At 34.7% G+C, this 26,758-nt stretch overlaps 1 protein-coding gene and 2 pseudogenes across 2 annotated transcripts; all 3 read left to right on the top strand.

Moving 5' to 3' along the window:
- Window positions 1-266: 266 nt before the first annotated feature.
- On the top strand, window positions 267-15,415 carry LOC120087259 (annotated as a pseudogene).
- A 4,073-nt stretch (window positions 15,416-19,488) lies between these two features.
- On the top strand, window positions 19,489-26,236 carry LOC120086502 (anthocyanidin 3-O-glucosyltransferase 2-like). Of its 2 annotated transcripts, none has more exons than XM_039043184.1 (2): window positions 19,489-21,110; window positions 25,465-26,236. In XM_039043184.1, the coding sequence occupies exon 1, from the start codon at window positions 19,608-19,610 to the stop codon at window positions 21,078-21,080; it is 1,473 nt and encodes a 490-aa protein (XP_038899112.1). In that variant the 5' UTR covers window positions 19,489-19,607; the 3' UTR covers window positions 21,081-21,110; window positions 25,465-26,236. The 2 variants fall into 2 exon arrangements, with proteins under 2 accessions (XP_038899112.1, XP_038899113.1); XM_039043185.1 differs by lacking the exon at window positions 25,465-26,236 and adding an exon at window positions 22,865-23,003.
- LOC120086503 lies at window positions 21,077-23,130 on the top strand (annotated as a pseudogene).
- Window positions 26,237-26,758: the final 522 nt, after the last annotated feature.

Consider the following 26,758-nt stretch of genomic DNA (forward strand, 5'->3'; position numbering starts at 1 on the left):
CTCTTTCTTCACGAGGGAAAGAGATTTGTGGTGATTCTTGCACAACATTAAAAAAAAAAAGTACATCTTGTTAATTAAGAGCATTCATTTTTCTGTTTCCATTTTTGTTCACATTGTTTGATCTCCAATCTTTCCTTTTTAGTTTCTACTCCAAAGCCACCACATATATATCAACCTCCTCCTCCCTTCAACAAAAAAAACTTTTACTTTATATATTACATACTAAGAACTTCTCCCATTACCTTTTCTCATCAGTTAACCTCAGCTGTGTTCAAAATGATCAACAAGTTTGAGCTGGTTTTCATGCTGGTGCCGGGGACAGGTCACCACGCATCCACAGTGGAGATCGCCAAAATTCTCATCACTCGAGATCCTCGTTTCACCATGGCAATGCTCATCATGAAGATACCCTTTGATGCCAAAGCTAATGAATATATCCAATCTCTTTCTGAATCTCTTTTCAACAACACATCCATACGCTTCATAGCCTTCCTGAATTGTCACCTCTCCCAAAAGATGGGAACCATTATTTCCTGGAAGTAATTCTTGAAAGTTACAAACAAACCCCATGTCAAACAAGCTCTGATCTCCTCTCTTGCTACCACCACCAACCATCTTGTTGGATATGTTCTGCACAACCATGGTTGATGTAGTTAATGAATTTCAAGTTTCTTCTTATGTGTATTGCATTCTGGTGCTGGGTTTCTTGCTTTTAGTTTACATCTTGAACAACTTTACTCACAGAATAATAGTAGTAATGAGGTAATACAACAATTGAACGATTCAGATGCTAATTTGATAGGACACAAATAATATAACAACTCACTAGAATTTACTCCAAAACAATCAACCAAATAATTGTTCTTCAAAACACAAAAAATAAGTCACCAAATAATTTCCATAGAATCAACCAAATAATGGACAACAATAAACCACAAAATTCTAGAGGACTAAAAGCAACTAGCACATATGAATTATCCGTGGAAAACCTCTTCGATGTGAAGAGTAAAAACCACAGGACTTGTGAAGAGTCCACCCTTATCAACTTCTCTTATTATCGTAAAATTGAGGGAAAAAGAACCCGAATCAGTCATACAAAGATTCACTACCCACCAATACTATCATACATAAGAGATCAACACTTGAGAGATAAAAAAGAACGAAAATCACCTAGTTTTATAGGTTCTGTTAGGTAGTGATTATGGACAAACCAAAGCTCCAAACAACGATCCAACCGTTCAAAACAAGACCATAGGTGTCTCGAATAGGGTGACCAAATTTCATTATGATCCAACGGTTCAAAATCCAGCAATCAATAACTTTGTGAAAGCTGTCACTGAATAAATCAAACTGCTGCCTTTCTCTTTGATTTTCCGTCTTTTTTTTTTTTTTTTTCCACTCTCCTTTTGCTTAGGTCATTCCCATAGTACATAAAATAAAACCTAATGCTTTCAATATGAGCCAACTCAAAAAATTAGGTCCAATTGGGATCAGAAAACACAAGTTTAAAATAAAGTATTGCTCGTGTAACAAGTGGGCTAAACATCCACAACAATATCCCCTCCAGCCTAACACGGGGAAGACTCAATCACATCCATCATCACTTGAACCTCATCCCATCAAGCTTATTACAAAGCTCAATCTTGCTTCCGCAAACTACCATAGTTAACATATTTGCACTATTCTTGTCAGTGTGGATTTTCTTTAGATTCAATCTCTTCTTTTCAATTACATCTTGTAGCCAATGATATCTAATGTCAATGTGTTTAATACAATCATGATACATTGGAATCTTGCTCAAATCCATAACACTCTGATTATCACAAAATATTACACTTATCTTGCTTCAAACCCAACTCTTGAAGGAATATTTTAAGCCACAACATCTCCTTGCTTGCTTGCACTACTGCAATATACTCTGTCTCAGCTATGGACACTGCTACACATTTTTGTAGCTTTGATTGCTATAGATGACTCCTCTTAAAAATGTAAACACATAACCTGAGGTAGACTTTCTGTTATCAAGATCACCTGCTATGTCTACATCAGTATAGCCTTCAAGCATAGGTTTGCCACCTTCATAACATAAACTCAATTTGGAGGTGTCCCACAAGTATTTAAAGATCCACTTCATTGCTTCCCAGTGAACCTTACCTGGGTTGGATAGAAAACAACTCGCTAAACTTACTACATGTGTAATATCAGGTCTAGCACACACCATAGCATACATCAAAGAACCAACAACAGAAGAGTAAGGAATGGATGACATAACTTCTTTCTCTTTCTCTGTTGTAGGGTAAACTCTCTTACTTAGCTTAAAGTGAGTTGCTAGCGGTGTACTAACAGGCTTATCATTCTTCATATTGAACCTTTCCAGCACCCGTTCAGTATACTTCTCCTAGGATAACCACAATTTGTCAACTTTCCTATCGCGAGCAATCTCCATACCTAAGATTTGCTTTACAGGATCCAAATCTTTCATGTCAAATGACTTGGACAATTCTTTCTTCAAATTTTGAATTATATCTATATCTATATCTTGTCTAACTATTAACATATCATCTAAAGATAAAAGAAGAATGATGAAGTTGCTTGCAGATAACTTTCTAAAACACACAATAACCAACTGTAGTTTGTTTATAATCATTGCTTATCATAAACGATTCAAATTTCTTGTACCATTGCCTTGGTGCTTGTCTAAACCCATAAAGACTCTTCTTCAACTTTTAAACAAGTTTATCTTTTCATTTTTCTTCAAATCCTTCAAGTTGCTTCGTGTAGATCTCTTCATGTAAATCACCATGTAAAAAAGCAGTTTTTACACCCAGTTGCTCTATCTCAAGATCAAGACTCGCTGCTAATCCCAACACTGTTCTGATAGATTTAATTTTGACTACTGGAGAAAAGATCTCATTAAAGTTAATACCCCTTTTTTGGTTGCATTCCTTAATAACTAATCTGGCTTTATACCTCACTATCGTCTCACCATTCTTCTTGTACTTGAGGACCCCTATGTTTTTCAATACTTTCTTGCCCTTTGGAGGCTTCACTAGCTCATAGGTTCTATTCTTTTCCAGGGAATTTATCTCGTCCTTCATTGCGTCGAGCCACTAATCTTTTTAATCATGAGACAAAACCTCTTGATAGTTTTTTGGCTCTCCATCTTCACTAACTAGAGTGAACTTTGAGTTTGAATACTTTGTTTAAGGTTTATGCACTCTGGTGGACTTTCGAGCCTGAGTATCCTCCATTTGGGGAATAGATTGCTCCTCTTTCTCCTGAACTTCTCCATGAATCACGTCCTCATATGCATCTTCATCAGATGAAGACTCATAGCTTGTTGCCCCAAAGAGGGTTAGTAAAAGGCTCATGATAGCACTGCGATTCAACTAAAGACATAGTAGTGGAAAAACAATGATAGTCCTGTAGATACTGTGGAGTTTCTCTTACCCAAGCAGACTGATGAACAGGTGCAGGATCATGATCAGCATCAGGGACAAATGGTTGGTCTGAGAGTACAGCTGACGAAAAAGATTGATCGAGCTCTAAAGACGGGTGGGATGGAAGATACAAGTTCTGGTACAAGTGGAGCGGAAGACTCATGTTCTGGTATAGGTGGAGCCGGAGACTTAGATGAAGATTCATAGGCAAAAAATAGATCTGTGGTAGGACTAGAGAAGAATGATTGGGTACAAGAAGGGAGGCATGGAAAGAAGAAATATTAGAAAACATATGATGTTCCCAGAAGGTGACATGGTGAGAAAAACGTAACCAGTTGGATATGGGATTCCAGCATGGGAATCCTTTGTGTTCAATTCCATAACCAAGAAAGCAACACACATGAGCCCGAGGTTCAAGTTCAGAATGTTCATGGGAATGAAGTAAAACAAATTAGGTTCACCTCCCCTGTATGGAGGAAAACTTTTAAAAAGTCTCTTCCATTGTCAAGATCCTTATAACAGAGGTATTATCACCCATTGCACGAATCTTGACATTCAGGGTATGGAACCACCGTCGTCAAGTCAGTGTGCGTGGGTACTTAAAGCTTATAGGGGGTCACCACTCCCCATCTTTATGTGCCTTACGCGCAGGTCCGACCCTTTCGTTCTTTGGAAGCTTCTGCATGCAGTTTCTCCCTTTCCGAAGGGAGTGTAACCATACTTAGCTAGTCATGCAGTAATCATGATCAACATATAGCCTGCAGTTGATGTTGTCTTGTCTCGGTTACGATCTTCCCTATAGCATTGCAACTGTTCGGGGGTCCACAATAAAAAGTGATTAGTCCAACCGAGGTTTATCAACCACTTACGATATCATAAAGATGTTGAAGTAGGAAATGACAAAGCAGGCTGTTTTGCCAGCTTGCAATGTAGGCTTACTTAAGGTACCAACAAAAATTAGGCTAAGAAGTTTTTCAGATGATGCATAGTCAAGACGAAGGTGCCACTGATACATATTGGTATATGTGAGAGCTACAGACATAGATGGCAGAGCAGGAGGCTAAAGGGACGTGTGCTTAAATAATCTTCCCACCTTGCGACCCGTGCCAACCATGTGACCCGTCTATGAATCCTGAACCTGACAACCATGAGAGGAAAAGATAACAGTTAGTCTCAGATCACACAGTTGTCCAACAGAGACAAGATTAAGAGTTAAGTGTGGGACATGATAAGGAGTGGATAGACTAATACTCGGTGTATTGATAGACCCAACACGTGAAATAGGCATGTGGTTACCATTAGTATAATATATCAGAGGCAGAGATTATACAGGGGTAGAGGAAGACAACAAGGCCATGTTCGAGGCCATGTGATTAAACAGGCTGAATCAAGGAGCCACAATGTACCTAGTGTGACGACAAGGGCAGGAGAGTTGGAAAAGAGCACCTGTTTCAGCAAGTCCTGGAGATCGGTGATCTGGATACTTAGAGGATTAGGGGTACTACATCTGAGGAAGAGGCAACTGCTGCGATAGACGGAGAACCATGCTTAGGGGAGTTCTTGGTTTATTGGTGTATTCTGGAGGCCAAGGTGGTTTGGTAGGATAGTTGTCTAGGATATGACCCCTTCTGTGGCAGTATCTGCAGTCAATAGTGAGGCAACTGGAAAAATGTGACTATGTTGTTTGCAGTTCTTACAAAAAATCGACTCAGATGGAAATTGTGAATGGCTGGTTATGAGAGCAACGTCTCAGGAAGGAGAGGAGACTAACCCAAGTCGCCTTTCCTCAAAGAGAATTTCCTGAATTGTTGCATCAAGAGATGGTAGCGAATTACGATGTAACAAGGCAACACGAACAGACTCATACTCAAAACGAAGCCCCATAAGGAAGTTGATAAATCCTAGATGATCTGAACTGATCTTTGCCTGGTCTAATTGAGTCCAATTAAGTTGAAGAATAGCGAGATAGTCATTCATGGATTGCCCGATCTTCTGACTTGTGCCAACTAGAGTAGTATAAAGTTGATAGTAATGAGAAAGACCTACGATTTGGAATCTTCCGAACAGAAAATCTCAAAGTTCTTTAACTGTGTCGAATGCATCAAACTGAAGGAACTCTTAATAAAGAGAACCTATAAGTGGAAGCAAGATCGTTCTAAATTTATTGTGACAGAAAAAAAAGCATTCACAAACATACATACAAGTTATGCGATTCAGAACAAATTACGGCATGCTTTATAAACTTAAATACAGAGAACTGAAAGACTTACCTTTGAAGAACCTTTCTTTTGTCTTTTTTTCAGTCTCGCTAGGAACAACACCTCTCGTTGTCGCTATGATCGTCAAGCCAATTGTCTACCAAAACTCGCTATCGTTCAGCCAACGAACGGTCTTCTCCACGAATAGGCAGCAACTTAGACACCACCATTCAGTGACCTTGGTATTCTCGAAGTGAGAATCTAGAAGGTGTGGGATCTATTGAATTTTGTAGAGGGAAGGAGGAAACACGATCGTATTCAACGACCAAGCAAGTAGGAGAGGTAAGAGTCTATCGTATAGACAGGTGCTTGATCGTTTAGAAAAGGTGCATGATCATTTAGGTAATCGAGTATGATCCTTTAGATGACTGTTTAGGTAAACTCGCTTTCGCACGAGATCTTTTAGTGAAATCTATATGATCGTTTAGGTCGACTGTGCGTGTACACGATCGTTTAGGAAAACTTGAGCTTTCGTGTATACTCTCACTAGCTATACGATGGGCAATGTACAACTTCGTTAAGCGACTATCTGATCCTTTGCAAAATGAAAATAATTTTCATTTTATCCTTCAGTTATGAAAACTGAATGTAACCTCCCACTTTCACGTACAGTTATGGAGAAAACCACCAACAATTATCTCATAATTGTTTAATTATAAATAAATATAATAACTAACTTATCATATTTTATTTATAACCTATAGTTTTAATATCACATCATATGCAACATATAAACCATAGTTTTTTTTTTCTCTTCATCTAGATATAAATCATATTTATACCCTTTTTCTCCATATATAATTAACAAGTTTAATCAAATCATATATAATCAAACTCACTCTTGTCAATTTGAACACTTCAAATTGACCCAAAAACTGATTCTCAACTTGAATCCATTGAGCTACCAAGGGGATCTTATGGATGTGTAGCTTGAAGCTCCAACCGTACGTGAATAGCTGACTAAACTCTTTAGCCACGAGATCCACCATCTGTTAACTGTCGGGCACTCCACTAAAGACCAATAGCTGCACTCTTCTCACCGCAGATATATTTTTGTGTCCATCGGAGATAACCAGTCAACAGTACAATAACCCTTCACAGATGCTCGTAAGTGTGTTTGGGAGAGAATAAGGAGTAAGGGTGTTATAACTTGTGTTTGGGAGAGAATAAGGAGTAAGAGTGTTATAACTTACTCCCCTTTATTTTTAATAAATTCAAATTCAAAATTTGATTTTTTTAATCAATAAATATATCAACTAACTTAATATATATAAATATTAAACTATATGTTATATTACATATAAGATATAACATATAGTTTATATTATATCACATATAATATAACGTATAGGGGTTTTTTGGGGCGTTGAGATGATATAAGATGTTTGGAGTTCTAATATCTGAGGAGTTTTGATGTCTGTATTTAGGGTGCAGAGTTCATATGTTAGTGATATTTGGTTTAACTTTTTGTACTCTAAAATAATTTGTTTGTATGAACACTATTTTTTTAAAATTTTATAATTTAATTATTGTATCAATTCAATTTTTTGTATCCAATTATTGTCTTTTAAATAATTTTTTATTATTGTTGTTTTAAAAAAACCCAGTCAAACTTCAAGATTAATAGTAAATAATCAACGAAATACCAACATTTAAAAATATGAAATTTAATTCTAGCTAGGGATGGATGTACCAACTTTTTTTCTAAAACCTTTTTCCACTTTTTACTACTAAACACACACATACATATATATAAAATTTTCAATCATGACTTGAATTTAGAAAAGAGTCTTCAAAAGTAAGACAAATAAAAAAAATAAATAAATAAATGAGTAAAAGTAGTATTTATAAATTTAATTTTTAAAAACTATCGAGAATTAAAATGTTATGAATGGTCTGTTAAATATTGAGGCATTTTAAAAAAAAAATGTTTGCTTCTGTTTGATTTTAGGATTTTGTTGAGTCTTTTCTCATATATATTCATGGATGAGTTTTTTATTGAGATTTTATAATGAGCTTTTGAATAGTAGATTTTGAATATTGATGTTATATACGAAGAGATTTTTAATTTTTTTTTTTATATATATTCTTGAGAAATTGTGTACAAAGATTTAATCCAAAATATTGTAATTTTATAATGGCATTATACAGATAAATAATTGATACTAAGAAAATAAAAAATAAAAACTTGAAGGGCATAATTTATAGATAATAGTTATTAATATACTCTATCACAGGACACTTGAGGAAAAAGTGATGTATATAAATTGAAGGTAAAAAATGGGTGCATAGAACTAGATTGAAATACTATGATTTCTTAATAAAATGGATATAGTGAAAAAAATTACACTCGAAGTATAATGAAATAAACTCAAGAACAGAATAAAGAAATAAAAATGTAAGTTGGCCACAGAAAAGGAGGAGAGAGTGACTATCGCGTATGAGAAGGGAGGAGACGTAGGAAGTTGGGGGTGGAGAAGATAAAGTTACTATGCACATGTTGAAGGAAATGAAAAGGGGAGATGGTATATCAATAGGCCAAAACAGTGATATAAAGGGTATATCATCTCCTCACATGAATAATGGGCCCCCAAATAGGCCCATAGTTTTTATATAAATGACATCCATATAATTTAATATTTGAATCATATTCAAAGAACGACCCTTCTCATCAAACTATATAAATTTAATATGAATTATATTCATATTAATTTTAACATATAGTTTCTATGTGAATCATATTCACATAATCAATATTCGAATCATATTCAAATATGTATTTCTCTCATAAATTTAATATGAATCATATTCACATTAAATTTTAACATATAGTTTTTATATGAATCATATTCATATAATTAATATTTGAATCATATTCAAACATTTCTCTCTCATAAAAATATATAAATTTAATATGATTCATATTCATATTAAATTTTAACATATAGTTTTTATATGAATCAAATTCATATAATTAATATTTGAATCATATTCAAACAATTATTTCTCTCATAAAAATGTATCAACGTACTTTATATTATATAATGTTTCAATCTACATTATTTAACTGTATCATATACAATTAATTCCCTTAATTCATTTGAACAATTCAAATCACACCAAAATTAATTTGATTCCCATTAGTCTTCATTGAGCTAACGAGGAGACCTTATGGATCTATAGATCGAAACTCTAATGATACCAAATAAATTGATTAAACTCTTTTAATCAAATTAATCAACATTCATTAACTGCCAGTTACTCCACTAAAGATCGACAGCTGAACTCTTCGCACTATAGATATATTTATGTGTCCATTGGATATAACCAATCAACAGTGCGTTGACCCTTCACAAATTGCTTGTAAGTACAGCCGAGTCTAATTACGGCTATTTTACCCTGGTAGTTACATCAAACTCCTTAAGTACCACTGATTCTTTTAATGAACAATTAGTCATAGTCCAACTATGACCGAACCCCTCTCGGGCCAGGAGAGAGTGAGGCACCTCATTGTTCAAGCCCTAGAATCAGCCCTTAAAGGAATAGTTTATCTTTTTACCTTAACTACAGAGAAGAAGTGAATTCCGTCTTGTGTAGTTGTGTTCCCAGCTCCTTAATCTGACGAATCCCAAAATGGTAAGCTTATTGAGTCGGCGAATCTTGCCACTCTCACCCATACAAATCAAAGGATCGCTGATAACTAGCAGAAATGCCAGTTATTATAAGTATTTTATTTAGAATTATGAGGGCTAATAGGTAGAAAACGCAGTGATAATACTAAGAATTTTTGAAAAATTGAGTTTTGCGTCGATAAGCACCTAAAACCTCACTGACCCAATATTATGCGTTATTCCATGCCAAAGTGTCTATTTTTGTAGCTATCGCAGGAATCAAACACATGCGTTTGTAATAAGCAATCACAGACAAACGCATGTGCTGAAGCCAGGCGACTGCAAAAGACGAATGCAGACGGAAACCCCATGCGTCCAACGCATGGAAGTTACAGTAATCGCATGCGTCCAACGCATGGAGAATGCAGTGAACAAATAGAGATTGCGGCCACGAATTGACAGCCATAATAGAAGATCGCAAGATGGGTAGAACACGTTGTTAACTTCAGTTAAATTCAGCTCGGACGCATACCTTGGGAGTATCAACAAGATAAAGCGATGTGACAATGCCCATACCACGACAAAGGCAGAAATGAGCCATACCTTCATTATTACAGCTGTCGGCATCCAAATTCTATAAATAGCCCTTGAGACCTTCATTTTGAGACATCCGAGCTTCTGCCTCAAGGCAGAAGTTTGTGATCACAGATGAGAGCTTGAAGGAGACTTCCAATGAGAATTCTTCATCTCCATAACCTAGACCGAGTGACGATTGGAGCATTCACCGAAGATAGAGCTCGAGAGAGACATCTCCACCATTCAACCATGGCACCACCGGCAGCCTTGACGCAGAGTCCTTCATCTCCTCTCTGTATTGTATGACATTTTAGCTTGAGATATTAAGATATTTTGTGATCAATGAAAATCTTAATTCCTTCATTACCGTCTTCTTCATCATCTTCATCTCTATCATAGTTTATCTTCAGCGTTTATTTATCAACCAACCAAAAGGTGTGCGTTGTGCGAGTATAGTGAGTTAATCCTTTTTGCTTGGTGAAAGATTGTGGCACGCCTGTCTATGGGATGCTGCATTACTTTTCTATAAGTTAAGTAGCCGTGTCTAACTGCCTGAGAAGGTATAAGGGATGGAACGCACTAAGCAAGGTTCGTATTGTTCCTAGAGATAGACACAATCTTATGCTCGACGCAACTATGCACTATAGAGATATAGTCATGCGGCTAATCACCGAGAGGTGTGATGCGTTAATACAACGAGCTAGGATTACTAGGGCGATTTAAGATAGTAAACATTACTATGCGTTATTGGTTGTTCTGTCTCTACTTATTCTCATTGCAAGTCTTCTATTGCTCAATCTGTTTAGTTAGGAGTAGAAGTAGTGTGTAAAACATTTAAACCTTTTTCTTTTTCTTTTTATTCTTATTCATCCCCTCAAACGCATCACTTCACAAATATTATTGAGTGACAAGTCCCCATATTCAACCTCGGATTACCTGAGAAACTTGCGTTTGTGTTATACTTGGCACAAGCGTAAGAAAACTTATGATAGGAATGCGTGATCATTGCATGCTAAGATTAACGCATCATCATTCTGACGCATGACCTCAGACGCATGGGAGCAAACACATCAGTTATATCTAACGCATGATTTCATGTTTAAACCCATCTATCTTTAAATGATAAAAACAAAACAAAACAAAACGCATCCCTAAACTATCTCAACAATCGCCCTCATAGGCAGGAGTTCAAAACTCACTCAGGATTAAAGTCAAGTCATCTATGGTGATCCTGGTGAAATGTAAGTCTCTTTTAACAACGACGTCATAAAGAGAGACTTAACATTTCGTGGTATGGTATTTATACAAACTCTTTTGTATAAGATACCTCCGCTCACATGTCTCCACAAGAATGATCAGGATCAGATCATTTGTAGTACTTTACAACAATTATAACAACTACAAAGTAGGTCGTATTAGTAGCGTTACCAGGATAAGCACCTAACCTTATCCATATATTGCAGACTATTTAAGTTATCACTTAAACATGATCAACCTATATGTCTCCACATACATGTTTAGGTTACATCATATAACTTTAGATCTTAGGTTAATAGATTATTGTACAAGTAACATAAAATCAATCAACCATTGATTCAACTAACATAAAACTACGAGGCTTTAGGGCATACACCCGAACACATGGGACACCACCATAAATAAAATCTTGTTATTCTTTGGGATCCCAAGAATTGGATGTGCAGTCTCCAAGACTTGGAAGAGGAAGAAGAAGTAGTAGTGAAAAGAAGAGGGATTTTGAAAGAAGTAGTAGGAGAATAGAATTCATAATTTTCAATTCAAACTGTCACAAACATGGGCCGTGAAGACCTATGTATAGAGAGGAGGGTGACCCCTTTCTCTTAGTCTTTCCTATTCCTACTCTAGTTCTAATTTAATTAAATAACTTTTATTTAATTAATTAGTCCAATAATTAAATAACCATATATATTAAATCTAATTTAATATATATGATTAATTAATAAATAAATAAATATCACATGTTTATTTATCTATACTTCTCAAAAATTAATTAATTAATTAATTAATTAACCACTGATTAATCAATTAAACGACTATATTAAATTATATTTAATATAGAATTAGTCAACATATAATTATCACATATTTATATGTATACATATCTTTAATCTTTGAATCTTATTCAAATATTTTTCTCTCTTAATTATATATCACATCTATAATTAACCATATTATATTAATCTCATTAATATGCAATTGATTTGAATAATTCAAACCATTTCTCTTATATATCCTTTAGTGAGCTAACAAGGGGACGTTATGGACCTACAAATTAGAAGCTTCAATGATATAAGATTAATTAATTAAACTCTTTAATTAAATTGATCAATTTTCATTAACTACCGGTCACTTCACTAAAGACTGATAGCTTCACTCTTCGTACTATAGATTTATTTTTGTTTCCACAGATATAACCAATCAACAGTGAGTCAACTCTTTACAAATTGCTATAACTATAGCTGGGTCAAAATATCGTTTTTACCCTTATAGTTACATCTAACTTCTTAAATACCACTGATTCCTCTGATGAACAAACAGTTATAGTCCAACTATAAACTAACACCTCTCGAGCTAGTGAAAGGTTGGGATCTCAATGTTCAAGACCCGGAATAAACTATTAAGAGAGCAATTTATCTATTTTCCCTAAGGTCAGGAAATGAATAAATTCCATTTTGTGTAGTTGTGTTCCTAACTCCCTATTCGGACAAGTCCCAAAATGGTAGGCTTGTTGAATCAGCTAACAAGGTCACTCTCACCCATACAAATAAAGGAATTGCCCTCATAGATAGGAGTTCACAACTTACTCAGGACTAAGGTCAAGTCACCTATAGTCATCCTAGTGAAATGTAAGTCTTTTCTAGCAACGGTGTTATATAGAGAGACTATTCATTTCGCGGTCCGATCTTTTATAAACTCTTTGTATAGAATACCTCTATTTGCATGTCTCCACATGAACAATCAGGATTAGATCATTTGTAGCACTTCACAACAATTGTAACATCTACAAAGTAGACTGTATTCGTAGTGTCACCAGAATAAAATACTCAGTCTTATCCATCTACTATAAATTGTTTAGGTTATCACTTAAACGTGATCTACCTATATGACTCCACATACATGTTTAAGTTTCATAAAATAACCTTGTACCTTAGTTTATTGGATTGATTTATTGCGGTCTAAACATGAATAAAATACCTTTTATTTTATTAGATATATAATTTGTCTTTACAAATTACAAGATACACTCGATTTAGGACATTAACTCCAACACAACTCCCATCTCCTTTCTTTTTATCTCTTCATTGAACGTGCTTTGTTTGATAACATCTAAATACAAAACACTTTTTGGAGCAAAGTTACTAATAGTCACAACCAAGGTTTCCCAACTGTCTGACAATAAACTCAACAAGAACAAAGCCTACAATTCATCATCATAATCAATCTTCATAGTAGTCAACTTATTAATAATATCCTGATAGTCACTCAAATGCTCAGAAACAAACTTCCCGTCCTTCAATTTCATATTAACAAGTTGCTTAATTAAAGAAGTTTTGTTATGTGTGATCTTTCTTTCATAAATACCTTCTAATTTCTTTCACAACTCATATAGGTCGGACTTCTTGAACACATGGTTGAAAATGTTAATATCAACCCACTGCCTAAGAGTTGCTAAAGTTTTTCTCTTTAACTTTCCTCAATCTTTTTCTTCTATTTTCTCTAGTTTTGCATGTTTAGAAATTGTGTCATCTGCTTTTGTGGTTGTTTCAATTGGATCAAACAAATCTTTGCAATATAACAAATCTTCCATCATCGGTCTCCAGATGGAATAATTGGTTCCTGTCAATTTTATCATTGAACTACCTCCACCATTACTAGTAGACTCCATAACAATGATTAAATTAAAAACCACTCTAATACCAACTGATAGGACCCAAACAATATTACAAAAACACACTAGGATCTCCTCCACAAATAATTGTTCTCCAAAACACCACAAATAAATCATCAAATAATTACCAAGCAATCAACCAAACAATAGACAACAATAAACCACAAAGTTATAGAAGACTAATAGCAAAGAGCACACACGAATTATACGTGGAAAACCTCTTGGACGTGAAGAGTAAAAACCACAGGACTTGTGAGGAGTCCACCATTATTAACTTCTCTTATTATGATAAAATTAAGGGAAAAAGAACCTAAATCAGTCATATAAAGATTCACTATCCACCAATACTATCATACATAAAAAATCAACACTCGAGAGATAAAAAAGAATGAAAATCATCCCGTTTTATAAGTTCTATTTGGTAGGGATTACAGAACAACCAGAGCTTCAAACAACGATCAAATCGTTCAAAACAAGATTCTATGTGTCTCGAATAGGGTGTCCAAATTCCAGCACAATGCAACGGTTAAAACTCTAAAAATCGAGAACTTTGTTATAATTGTCATTGGAAAAACCGAACTGCTGCCTTTCTCTCCGATTTTCTGCCTCTAATAAAGTCTTACTTGTAATACAAGTGGACTGGATACCCACAACAAATTTGAGTGCATCAGGCATAGTGAATCAAGTTCCAAGTAAAGTCATTACTTGTATCCTCTTTATTAACAATTCTGCTGTTGGGTTTCATGAACAAGTTAAGAGAACTAGATCTAATGTAAAAGGTATTCTAATCAATACATTCGAGGAGTTGGAATCATATGTGATATCTTCTTTGTCAATTGATTCCACTTTGCAACTCCCACATTTGTACTCTGTTGGACCTGTTTTGCACTTGAACAAGAATATTCAGACTAGGGATCATGTCAATGTATTGAAGTGGCTTGATGATAAACCTCCATCATCAGTGGTGTTCTTGTGCTTTGGAAGCAGGGGAGGCTTTAAGAAGGATCAAGTGGAGGAAATTGGACGAGCACTGGAGCATAATGGGGTTCATTTTGTTTGGTCCCTTCGACGACAGTCATCGGAGAGTGCACTTCAAGCAAAAATTGACTCTACAAATTTTGAAGACATCTTACCAAAGGGATTTCTTAATCGAACAACAGATGTTGGGAGGGTTATCGGATGGGCAGCACAAGTGGAGATTAATATTATCTCATCCTGGCACAAGTGGATTTGTGTCACATTGTGGTTGGAACTCGACGTTGGAGAGTTTGTGGCATGGTGTACCCATGGCAATATGGCCACTGTATGCAGAGCAACAATTAACCGCGTTTGAACTGGTGGTGGAATTGGAATTGACTGCGGAGATCACTATAGACTACTGAAGCGACTTTAAAGAACAATACAATCCAAGAATAGTTAGTGCAGAAGAGATAGAGAGGGATCAGAAAGTTGATGTACAGCAACGATAATGTGATCAAGAAGAAAGTGAAAATAAAAAGTGAAGAATGTAGAAAAAGTGTAATAGAAGATGGATCCTCCTTCATCTAATTGGACAAATTTATAGATGATATTTTAGCCAACTCGCCAAGGGGAGGAAACTAAGGATGCAGTAGGCTAGTCCTTTCATTTTATTGGAAAAAAGAAGTTGGGTGCATCCAAGGCTTGCACTCGTCCACTCATAGTTGCCACATCACCGACTCTTTTCTTTTCCTTAAATATTTTTGAACTTTGTCTATTTGGTTGTTGGAGTGAGCTGTAAAAGATGAGTGCAATCTAAGATGCACCAAAGTATTATTAGCTTTTAAGCTAATAAAAGCTGCTCATTCGGGATATGAAAAATAATAAGGTTTTATAGAGCTAAATCAGTCAATAAAATGAGCTTTTGATCTATCATTAGTTCTCTAGTTTTCTTTTTTTCTTTTTTTTTTGTAATTTTTTTTTTAATTAACGTATATGAATTTGAAGTTTGATTTTGAAGTGTTTTTTGAATTTTGGATGCTTTAACTAGAGTGATTTTGTGAATTGAAAAATAAAAGAAAAGAGAGAAGGGGAAAAATTCTGTCACTACGGAGAATAAAGGCAGATTATTAGATTCAGCTTAATTATATGCAATAGGCATAGGTTGAATTATCCTGAGGGAAAGGGTTTTAATAAAATAGACATGTGAAAGCTATAATATTGTAAAATTCACCTCTAAAGAATGAAAAGTTTTCGTGTAGAAAGGTAGAATTAGGGGTGTTCAGAAAATTCGATGACCCAAAAAATTGATCAACCCAACCCAATCCATGCAGTTTAGGTTGGGTTATCAACTCATTTGGGTTGGATGGATTCATGGATTCAACTAATATAACTCAGACCAACCTGAACCGATCCGAATTTATTATTAACTTTAAAATATTTTTTTTATTACTTCTAACACAATTATTTATACATATATTTACTTTAATTTTAATATTTTTTTTGAATAATTTACTCTTTAACAACTCTTTAAAGTAGTTTCTTTGCACTTAAAATTTTCACTATATAAATTGAAATTGAGTTATTAATCTTAATTCAATATATGAAAATAATTAAATTAGATTTTTACATATTTACGTTTTACTTCTTTTTAGAACAAAATTTTAAATAATGACCCGATTAATTAGAACCAACCAAACTCAACTATTCATAGTTGAGTTTGGTTCATTTTTTAATAAGGATTATTTGGGTTGAAGAAATTTACAACTCAAACAATTGGGTTGGATCTAAAAAATCTTTCAACTCAACCTAATCCAACCCATAAACCCCCCTAGTAGTAGGAATATATAATAAGTAATAGAGAGTGGTGTCAATAATATAAACGATATCTATTCATTTGAAATGAATAGTAACAATGCTTCTAATCTTATGCATGCAATTGATAATTAGCTTTTGAAAGTAAATAATTTATTATTTTATATAATTTAACTAAAAAAAGTTCTTCCAACCTTATTCAATCACCTCATACCACATGATACAATTAGACACAAACAAGGAATAAGTCATGTGGCAAAATAATTGTTATAAAAAATTGGATCAACTAAAATATTGAAGATTAGACGAAAGCTAAATCTAAAACTTGTTACTGCTTTTCACGTCAAAATAAATTAAAAAGGGATTTGGGTAAATTAATAATTTGATAGTATGAGGTTTCATCTTAAATAAATTGACAATTGATAGAGTAGCTCATTTATCTTATAAAGAGAGTGAAATTTCTTGATTTTTTCTTTGTGGGATCCTCTAGATACATTAATTACAAACTAAACTTCCCCATTGCCTTTAATTTTCTCCCTACGCCTGTTCAAAGCGAAGAAATTTGAGTTAGTTTTAGCTCATGCAACCACAGTTAAGGATTAAAATATTTGTTAATACATCTAATATGGAGATATACACTAATAGCAAGATCTATAACTTAATTTGGAAGTAAAAATAACTTATATATTCTTTTGGAAAAATATCAATTTATACCCCTAAACTTTGGGAGTTGTATCAATTTAAACCCTAAACTAAGAATTATATCAATTTAAATCCTAAACTTTGAAGGTTGTATTAATTTAAACCTTGAAATTTTGGAGTTGTATCAATTTAAACCTCAAACTAATAATTGTATCATTTTAATTAAGCCCTAAACTTTCATAAGTATATCAAATTTAAACCCTAAACTTTCATAAATATATCAATTTAAACCTTAAACTTTAATAATGTACCAAATAAAACATAATGGAGAGTTTAAGGTAATATGATTATGAAAGTTTAGGGTTTAAATTGATAATAGTTCAGGGTTTAAATGGATACAATTCTTAGTTTGGGGTTTAAATTGATATAACCCCCAAAGTTCAATGTTTAAATTGATACAATTATTAGTTTAGGGTTTAATTTGATACAACACAAAAAGTTAAGGGGTATAAATTGATATTTTTTCTATTTTTTATTTACATAAATATTTGTCAATATTGATATTTTATTGATATACCTGTAGAATTGAAACACCAATATAAATATTTTAATTCTTGATCACAAGTGGGTTCGTGTCGCATTGTGATTGGAACTCAACGTTGTAAAGCTTGCGTGGCATGGTGTGCCCAGTGGCAATATGGCCATCGTATGCAAAGCAATAATTTAATGCGTTTGAATTGGTGGTAGAATTGGGATTGGTTGTTGAGATCACTATAGACTATCTAAATAAATTTAAAGAAGATAAGCCAAGAATAGTGAGTATAGAAGAGACAGAAAGTGTAGAAGGTAGAAAAAATATAAATAGAAGGTGAATCCTGCTTCATCTCATTGGGTATATTAGTAGATAATATTTTGACCATTTTATTGGTAAAAAATATTCGAGAGCATCTAAGACTACCTTCATCTTTTTGCAAGCAACTCAGTTGATCAATGACAGTTTGTCATGTTATTAATTCGAGCTTTTTCCATTTATTCCTTAAATATTTTAGGTCTTTTCTGTTTTTATTGATCGAGTGAGTTGCTAAAGTATTGGTATAGTCCAAGATGCACTTAAGTAATATTAGATGCATCTTTTAATTTTGATCATAAAAGTGGTACACTTTGGAAATTGATGGGGTTTTATTGAACTAAACCAGTAAAAAGAATGAGCTTCTGATCTATCATTAGTTCTCTAGTCTTAAAAGAAGAAGGAAAAAAAATTAGTATCGAGCATATTAGCTTTTATGAGCTTCATTGCTCGTTTCATTTGAATTTTTTATTCCTTTACATCTCATTTGAACATGTTAGTCTATCTTGCTTATAAAGTCGAGGTATATGGATTTGAAGCTTGGGTTTGGAGGAATTTTGAATGATTTAACCAAAGTGATTTTGCGAAGAAAAAAATAAAGAAAAGAGAGGACAAACTGGAAAAAAAAGTTATTTGGATGTCACCATGGATTAAATATAAGCAAAAATAGTTAATTTTACGACGATTAGAATCACCTTTAAATTGTGATCAATATACATAGGTTGAACTACAATGAGTAAGAGCTTCTATAATAGACAAGTGAAAGCCGTAATATTGTGTTCACCTTTTTTAACAAAGAGGTTAGTCTTGTCAAGTTTGTCAAAAGATAGACTAATAAGTAGTAGAGGCCATAGAGAGCAGTTTGAATTATTACGAAATCGACAATTAAAAAACACAAAAAGAAACGTAGAGATAGAGAAGATCGACACACAGATATATGTGATTCATTAATGGTGTGTTAGTTACATCCACGGGTAGAGGGAGAATAGTATTATTAAGGAGAATATTTTCAGAAAAATTACATCAAACGGCGCCTCTAGGATTAGAGAGTTTATATATATCACTACTTTAAATCCTAAGGTTATAATCATAAATAACTACAAATAAATAAATATGCTAAATACGAGTTCTAAATAGCGAGACCCCCGTACTTGGTTGTTCGAAGCGCCAACAAACAAATTCAAGACATTCCAACATGAATGATATAAATGATTAAGTTGAAATGAATAGTAACTAACTGTTTTGATCTTATGTGGCAAGTAAATAATTTTGAGGTGTTTTATGTAATTTAACCCAAAAAAAATCTTCCAACCTTATAATCCAATCTCCACAGAACAAATGGGCAGAAGTAAACAACAAAAAAGTCACTAAAGAGTGTGTGTGTACTTATCATATTCATATGATAAGGCTAATTCGAGTCACTCATCTTTGGTCCCACTCCTATCTTTCATTTTACAAACAATAAACATTTCTTCTTCCCCACCTCCCATAGCTTCACAATTCTGTGTGAATCTGCAAGTAATTCATTACCAAATGAAGATGTTTGAACTCATCTTCGTACCTGCCCCCGGAATTGGTCACCTTGCATCCACCGTCGAAATGGCCAACGTTCTTGCTACTCGAGATCATCGTCTCTCCATCACAGTGCTCGCCATGAAGCTCCCCTACGATGTCAAAGTAGCCGAATGTATCGAGTCGCTTTCTACGTCTTTCGCAGGAAAAAATATACAACTCAACGTCCTTCCAGAACCGCCACTTCCAGAAGAAAGTAAAAAAGACTTCATTGTGTTGGTTGAAAGCTACAAGCCTTATGTTAGAGAGGCTGTCACCGACTTTACTGCCTCAGCAGAGACAAGTCTCGACTCTCCTCGGCTTGTTGGGTTAGTCATCGACATGTTTTGTACGACTATGATAGATGTGGCTAACGAATTTGGGGTTCCTTGTTATGTGTTTTATACTTGCAGTGCTAGCTTTCTTGCTTTTAGTCTCTATCTTCAAGAGCTTTTTGAGGAGAATGGTAGCAATGAAGTGGTGGAAAAGTTGCTCAACTCTGATAATGTTGAGATAACTTTGCCAAATTTTGTTAATCCTATTCCTAATAAAGTCATTCCTAGTCTCTTCTCTAACAAGGACAAGGCTGTTTGGTTTCATAACCATATTAAAAGGTTTAGATTGGAAATCAAAGGGATTCTTATCAATACATTTGTGGAGATGGAATCACATGTGGTGAAGTCCTACTCTCAAGTCCTTCCACCCTTATATTTTGTTGGACCTGTTTTGCACTTGAAAAATACAGGAATTGCTGGATCAAGTGAGGCTCAAAACTGTGCTGATATATTAGAGTGGCTTGATGATCAACCTCCATCATCAGTGGTCTTAGTGTGCTTTGGGACCATGGTGAGCTTTGATGAGGATCAAGTGGTAGAGATTGCAAATGCATTGGAGGAAAGTGGGGTTCGTTTCATATGGTCCCTCCGACAACCTCCACCAAAGGGTAAGTTCGAGGCACCGAGAAACTACACGGTCATCAAAGACATCCTACCAGGGGGATTTCTCGATCGAACAACGAGTATTGGAAGAGTCATCGGATGGACATCACAAGTGGAGATATTGGCCCACCCTACCATTGGAGGATTCGTATCGCATTGTGGTTGGAACTCGATACTAGAAAGTGTATGGCATGGCGTGCCGATGGCAACATGGCCGATGCATGCCGAGCAACAATTCAATGCTTTTGAAATGGTGGTGGAATTGGGATTGGCCGTGGATATCACGTTAGACTATCGAATAACTTTTGGTGAAGACCAGCCAAGATTAGTGAGTGTAGAAGAGATAAAGAGTGGGATCAAGAAATTAATGGGAGAAGGAAGTGATGATCTAAGGAAGAAAGTGAAAGCAAAAAGTGAAGAAAGTAGGAAAAGTGTAATGGAAGGTGGATCCTCCTTTATCTCGTTGGGAAAATTTATAGATGATGTTTTGGCCAATTCACATGGAGGAGAAAACTAAATAATGCAGTTTCATGAGGCTTAAAACTAAGTAAGCCATTTTATTTTGTTGTCAAAGCTATCACTTCTAAGTGTGATTACTGTTTTTTTAGTACAACAAATAAGAGTATAGAAATTTAAACTTTTGACCTCAAGGAGTATGTGTCAAGTTATCACTGAACTAAGTTAGTTGGCACATACATGATATATTAGAAGTTAAAATTGTTATGAGGTAAAAGCACATATACGTATGCATATACAAAAACAAATTACATATACATTATAGATCTGAGTCCAACGAATTCATGTTGTCTCTTTAAGATAAATTTACTCACCCTAGTGTTTGAGTTTAGAGAGTAATTACCTTTCAGGATATAATAGATCACCTTTCTTATGGATATAACACTCTGTCCACAAGATCAACGAACTAAACTTTGTGGATATACCGAACTTCTTCTTAAATTATGAAGATGGAGAGAACTTTAAAGTAAGAAAATGCTATGGAAAATTGTTCTTAAATCAAATTGAAGAAATGACATATTTATAAACTAACTCATCGTCATTCGAATAGTCGTGTCCTTTCTTTGATTTGGTGATTTATGAAAGGATGCAGCCATTTATCAAAGAACATAACTTATGAAAGTAAAAAGATGTAATCGTACCTGAAGAGTTACATATCATTTATTCCAACAAAAATAGTTGTTAACATGTACCTACCTCCTTCGAAGTTAAAGGTTTAAACGACAGTACCTCCTCTTGTAATTTCTTTTTAAAAAGACTATCTAAACCTTATCATATTGTGTGTGGTTATCTGTCCTTGTAGTCATTCATTTTCTGGATTTTCATACTAAACTTTCTTTATACAAATACCTGAAAGACCACAACAAAGAAATGGTATCTCTTCTTCTTATTCTTCCTCCCTCTTCTTCATCTCCAATCAACAAAAACTCCCACTTTGACCTTTATAGTTTCCATCTTTGATTGCATTTTTCTCTTTCTGTCTGCACCAATACTAAATGAAGAAGTTTGAGCTGGTTTTCATACCAGGACCTGGAATAGGCCATCTTGCATCTACCGTTGAGATGGCCAATATTCTTGTCACTTGAGATCCCCGCCTCGCTGTCATGGTGCTCGTCATGCAATTGTCTCACAACAACAAAGCAATGGATCATATCCAACTACTTTCTGCATCTTTTGCTAGAAAATCCATACACTTGATCCTTCTTCCTGAATTGCCCATTCCAGAAGAATGTCAAAATGGTATGCCACCACCCCTTATAGAAATCTATAAGCCTCATGTTAGAGAAGCCATGGCTAAACATGCCAACTCTCAAACTAGTCCTGACTTGCCCCAGTTAGTTGGATTTATCCTTGACATGTTTAGTAAGACAAAGATAGATGTGGCTAAAGAATTTAAGGTACCTTGTTGTGTGTTTTACACTTCCAGTGCTGCCTTTCTTGCTCTATGATTAGAATAATAGCAACCGGGTAGTTGGAACAGCTAAAGAAAGATTTTGAATCTCTTACTATACGAAGTTTTGTCAACCCCATTTCGGGTAATGTCATCCCTAGTATGTTTGTTTATAATGACATTGCTGTTTGGTTGTATGAAAATACTAGGACGTTTAGATCAGAAATCTAAGGTGTGTTTTGATCAGTACATGTGCAAAGATAGAATCTCATGTGATTAATATGATGTCAAGTGGCTCATCCTCACAAATTTCTTCCTTGTATTGTGTTGGACCTATTTTGAACTTGAAAAACACTGTCAACCAAGTAAATGTACTTAAATGGCTTGATGATCAGCCTCAAGCATCAGTGGTGTTCTTGTGTTTTGGGAGCATGGGAAGCTTCGATGAGGATCAAGTCAAGGAGATTGCTCGAGGGCTAGAGCAAAGTGGGGTTCATTTCTTGTGGCTACTTCGGCAACCCCTACCAAAGGGAAAATAGGTAGCACCAAGCGATTTTGCTGACATCAAAGATGTCTTGCCAGAGGGATTTCTTGACTGAAAGACAGTGTTGGAAAGATCATTGGTTGGGCAAGACGAGGTAGCACCAAGCGATTTTGCTGACATCAAAGTCAAGGATGTGTTAAAATAATTTGGGTTATACAAGTGCAAGTTAAGTGGTGATGACGTTCCAATGCAGATCAAGAGTGATTCCAGCGAAGGTTTCAAGAAGAGAATCTTCAAGTAGAAGATAGGTTGCTGGGAATGTAGGTGGGTACAAGAAAAACCGAGCAGGTTCGTCAATGGCACTAGATCGGATGTTGATGGTGTCTTTCACGTCAGGGAAAACAATGACTTCCTCTGAAGAAGACGAGAATGTGATGTTAGCGGTTCAACAAGTTTGCACACAGGCATTGACTTGGCAGTTATGCAAGTTGTGTGGTGAAAGTTGTGTCGATGGTTGAAAAACTTCCAAGTGAGCCAAGTAGGTGGAAGTTGCACAAAAAATATCAGCATGTTTTATCGACATGTGACGAAAAAGGAAAATCTTGAGAGGTGGTATTCCAAGTGGTCTACTTTTTTGGTGAAGTAGGTTATAATTCTAAGAGATGAGAATTATGATTGTCGGTGAAGACAATGAATATTGTAGAACCTATGGATTCTTCAAATATCTTGTCAAGGTGGAATATGTTGAGTTTTTGGCAAAATATTAGAAGTGTAGTCCTACGTAAAATAAATTTAGAAAAGTCATGGGCTTGTCCAACATTAAAAATATTTAGGAAAGTCATGGGCTTGTCCTACATAAAAAAGATTTAGGAAGGTCATGGACTCCAAGTTTGTAAAAAGGTGGATTTTTCACATAATGGATTTTTTTTCTGGTAAGTTGTAGTTTTTCTTTGGGTGGGTAAATTCTTGTGTTTCCAGTTTTATTGCTTTTAATTTCTCTATTATTTTTATGCTTATTATTACAATAAAATTTTTACACTTTTAGTATTAGCCCTCTTGCTTCGGACCTTTAATATTAATATTGTTGTTTTCAAAACTTATTAGAGAAATATTGTTGTTTTGAAACTTATTAGAGAAATACTGTTGTTTTGGGAGTTCGAGGCTAGAAGTCGAGGGTTGAAGATTCGACTAATGTAGAGATCGAACGTTGAAAACTCGGAAAACAAATAAAAACTTAGAAACAATACGTAAATTAGGGTTGTCGAGGGTTGAAATTTTGACATACATGGAAATCTCGCTAATTTTGTGATGAGGATCTCGCTCTAGAAGGGAATCTCGCTAATTTTGTATAGTCTTGACATACATAAGTCGAAACTTCAACCCTCAACAAGGAAGATAAATGGGTGAAGCAGATTGTAAGAGAGAGCGAGATTGTAGGAGAGAGCGAGATTGAAAGCGAGATTGTAGGAGAGAGTGACATTTATAGAGCGAGATTGAACGAGAGAGCGAGATTGAAAGCGAAATTGTAGGAGAGAGCGACCATGACTAATGCTCTTTACACAATCAGCTTAGTCTAATTAATCCTATGCAATCATCCCATATCCTCAACATTTCTCATACATACGTTGTTAAAAGGTTTTAATTAATTTAACCATAAGAACTATCATAAGAACTATCATTAATGGATGCTATGTTATCATTAATTAGTACACTTTGAATTAACTCAAGATGTTACATATCTGTAAGGTAAAATGTTCAAACTTCCATCTTTTATATAATTAAACTAAAAACAAAGGTTTAGTTATGCAAGTTACCATGCTCGAGAATGGACTTTCATCTAACATGATTTACATACAAATAAAATAACCAAAATTCTGAGAAAATAATGATAAATTCTCTCAGTAGGCAACGGCTGAGATAAATTTAATGATCGAATAAAATGGCGAAAGATTGATTCTCAGAGATAGGTTTGTATATTACTTCTATTGAAGCTTCCATTCTCAGAGATTGTAGAAGAGAGCGAGATTGAGAGAGCGAAATTGAATAAGAGAGCGAGATTGTAGGAGAGAGCGAGATTGAGAGAGTGAGAATAAAGGAGAGAGCGAGATTGAGCGTATCTCGCTGAACATCTCGCTCTCTCCAATTGTATATTCAATTTTTTTATATTATAAAGTTGTATATTATTATTTTAATTAAATTATACATTATAATTTTAATTAAGTTGTACATCATTCTTTTAATTAACTTATACATTATTCTTTTAATTAACTTGTACATTATTCTTTTAATTAACTTGTACATAACTTATAATTAACTTGTCTTGTACATTATTCTTTTAATTAAGTTGTACTTTATTCTTCTAATTAAGTTGTACATTATTCTTTTAATTAAGTGGTATATTATTCTTCTAATTAAGTTGTACATTATTCTTTTAATTAAGTTGTACATTATTCTTCTAATTAAGAAACAAATATTTTTTTAATTGAGAAATAAATATATTTTTTTTTTCAGATCATGGCTTTAAACCCAGGACATCCCGATGTTTTGTACGACTAGTCCATTCATCGATCATCTGTTGTATGGCGAGATCGTACTACTGGAGAAATATCTTGCAGGCGTCGAGAGGCAGTTTTCCAGTGCACTATCAAGCTCCACCCTCGAATACTACCACTACTACGCACATTTGGATTCTATGGGGTTGCTAGATTAGTATTTATTCAGTTAGACTGGCATCTGATCACAGCCTTGGTCAAGAGATGGAGGCCTGAGACGCCTACATTCCATATGTCTATTGGAGAGTGCACTATCACTCTAAAAGACATAGAAGTGTTGTTGGGGTTACCTGTTGACGGTGAGCCAGTCACCGAAGTGATGTACGATGACTAGTTAGAAGTTTGTCAATTGTACCTTGGTGTGACTCCACCTGCCGACAAGATTAAAGGATCGAGGTTAAGTTTAATATGGTTAGGAACAAAATTTCGTCAGCTCACAGATGTTGCAGACGAGGAAACCGTCATAAGATATGCGCGAGCATATATACTACAAATGATGGGTGGAAGTCTGTTTTCAGATAAATCAAGTCATTTTGTCCACTTGATGTTCCTACCACTGTTAGCTAACCTCCATGATGCAGGGCGATATTCATGGGGTGGAGCATGCTTGGCATAGTTGTATAGACAACCATGCAAAGTAACAAGACCTGAGGTTCGAGAGATAGCTGGGCCTCTCATACTTTTGCAACTATGGGCTTGGGAGTGATTTCCAACAATGGCTCCACAGCTACATGTTAATGACGCTCAGTTAGTTGGACGAGCCTACGGTTCTCGATATGTTGTTTTAATTCAATTTAATTTTTATATCACTGATCTAGTTAATTTAAATTCTAAATTATGAATTTAAAAATTTAGGTGGAGAGGCAAATTTTGTGTGACTAGGACAACCATACATATAATCAGCCAGTATAGATACATGTTTGATCTGCTTCAACCTGAACAGGTACATTACACTGAACCTAATTGATTATTTTATACACATTTTTATTGTATTTGTCTTTAATATTCTCTAATATAATATTTTGTGTTTCAGGTTATTTGGGAGCCATACAAAATTATTGTGCATATTTTGCCTAATTTTTGTACGAATGATCAAAACATGTGGCGGACGATGAGTTCTCTCATATGTTTTCACATTAGTGAGTGACATCTTCCTGATAGGGTGATGAGACAATTCGGTTTTCAGCAGGATGTCCCATCGCCTTGTAATACTGAACCTGTACTGCATGATATTGACTTAAGGACTGAAGATT

Source organism: Benincasa hispida, chromosome 9 (assembly GCF_009727055.1).
Source record: "Benincasa hispida cultivar B227 chromosome 9, ASM972705v1, whole genome shotgun sequence".
Classification (NCBI taxonomy): domain Eukaryota; kingdom Viridiplantae; phylum Streptophyta; class Magnoliopsida; order Cucurbitales; family Cucurbitaceae; genus Benincasa; species Benincasa hispida.

Coding starts and splice junctions, on each gene's coding strand:
- LOC120086502 (XM_039043184.1), top strand. CDS start 19,608: ATGAAGATGTTTGAACTCATCTTCGTACCTGCCCCCGGAATTGGTCAC.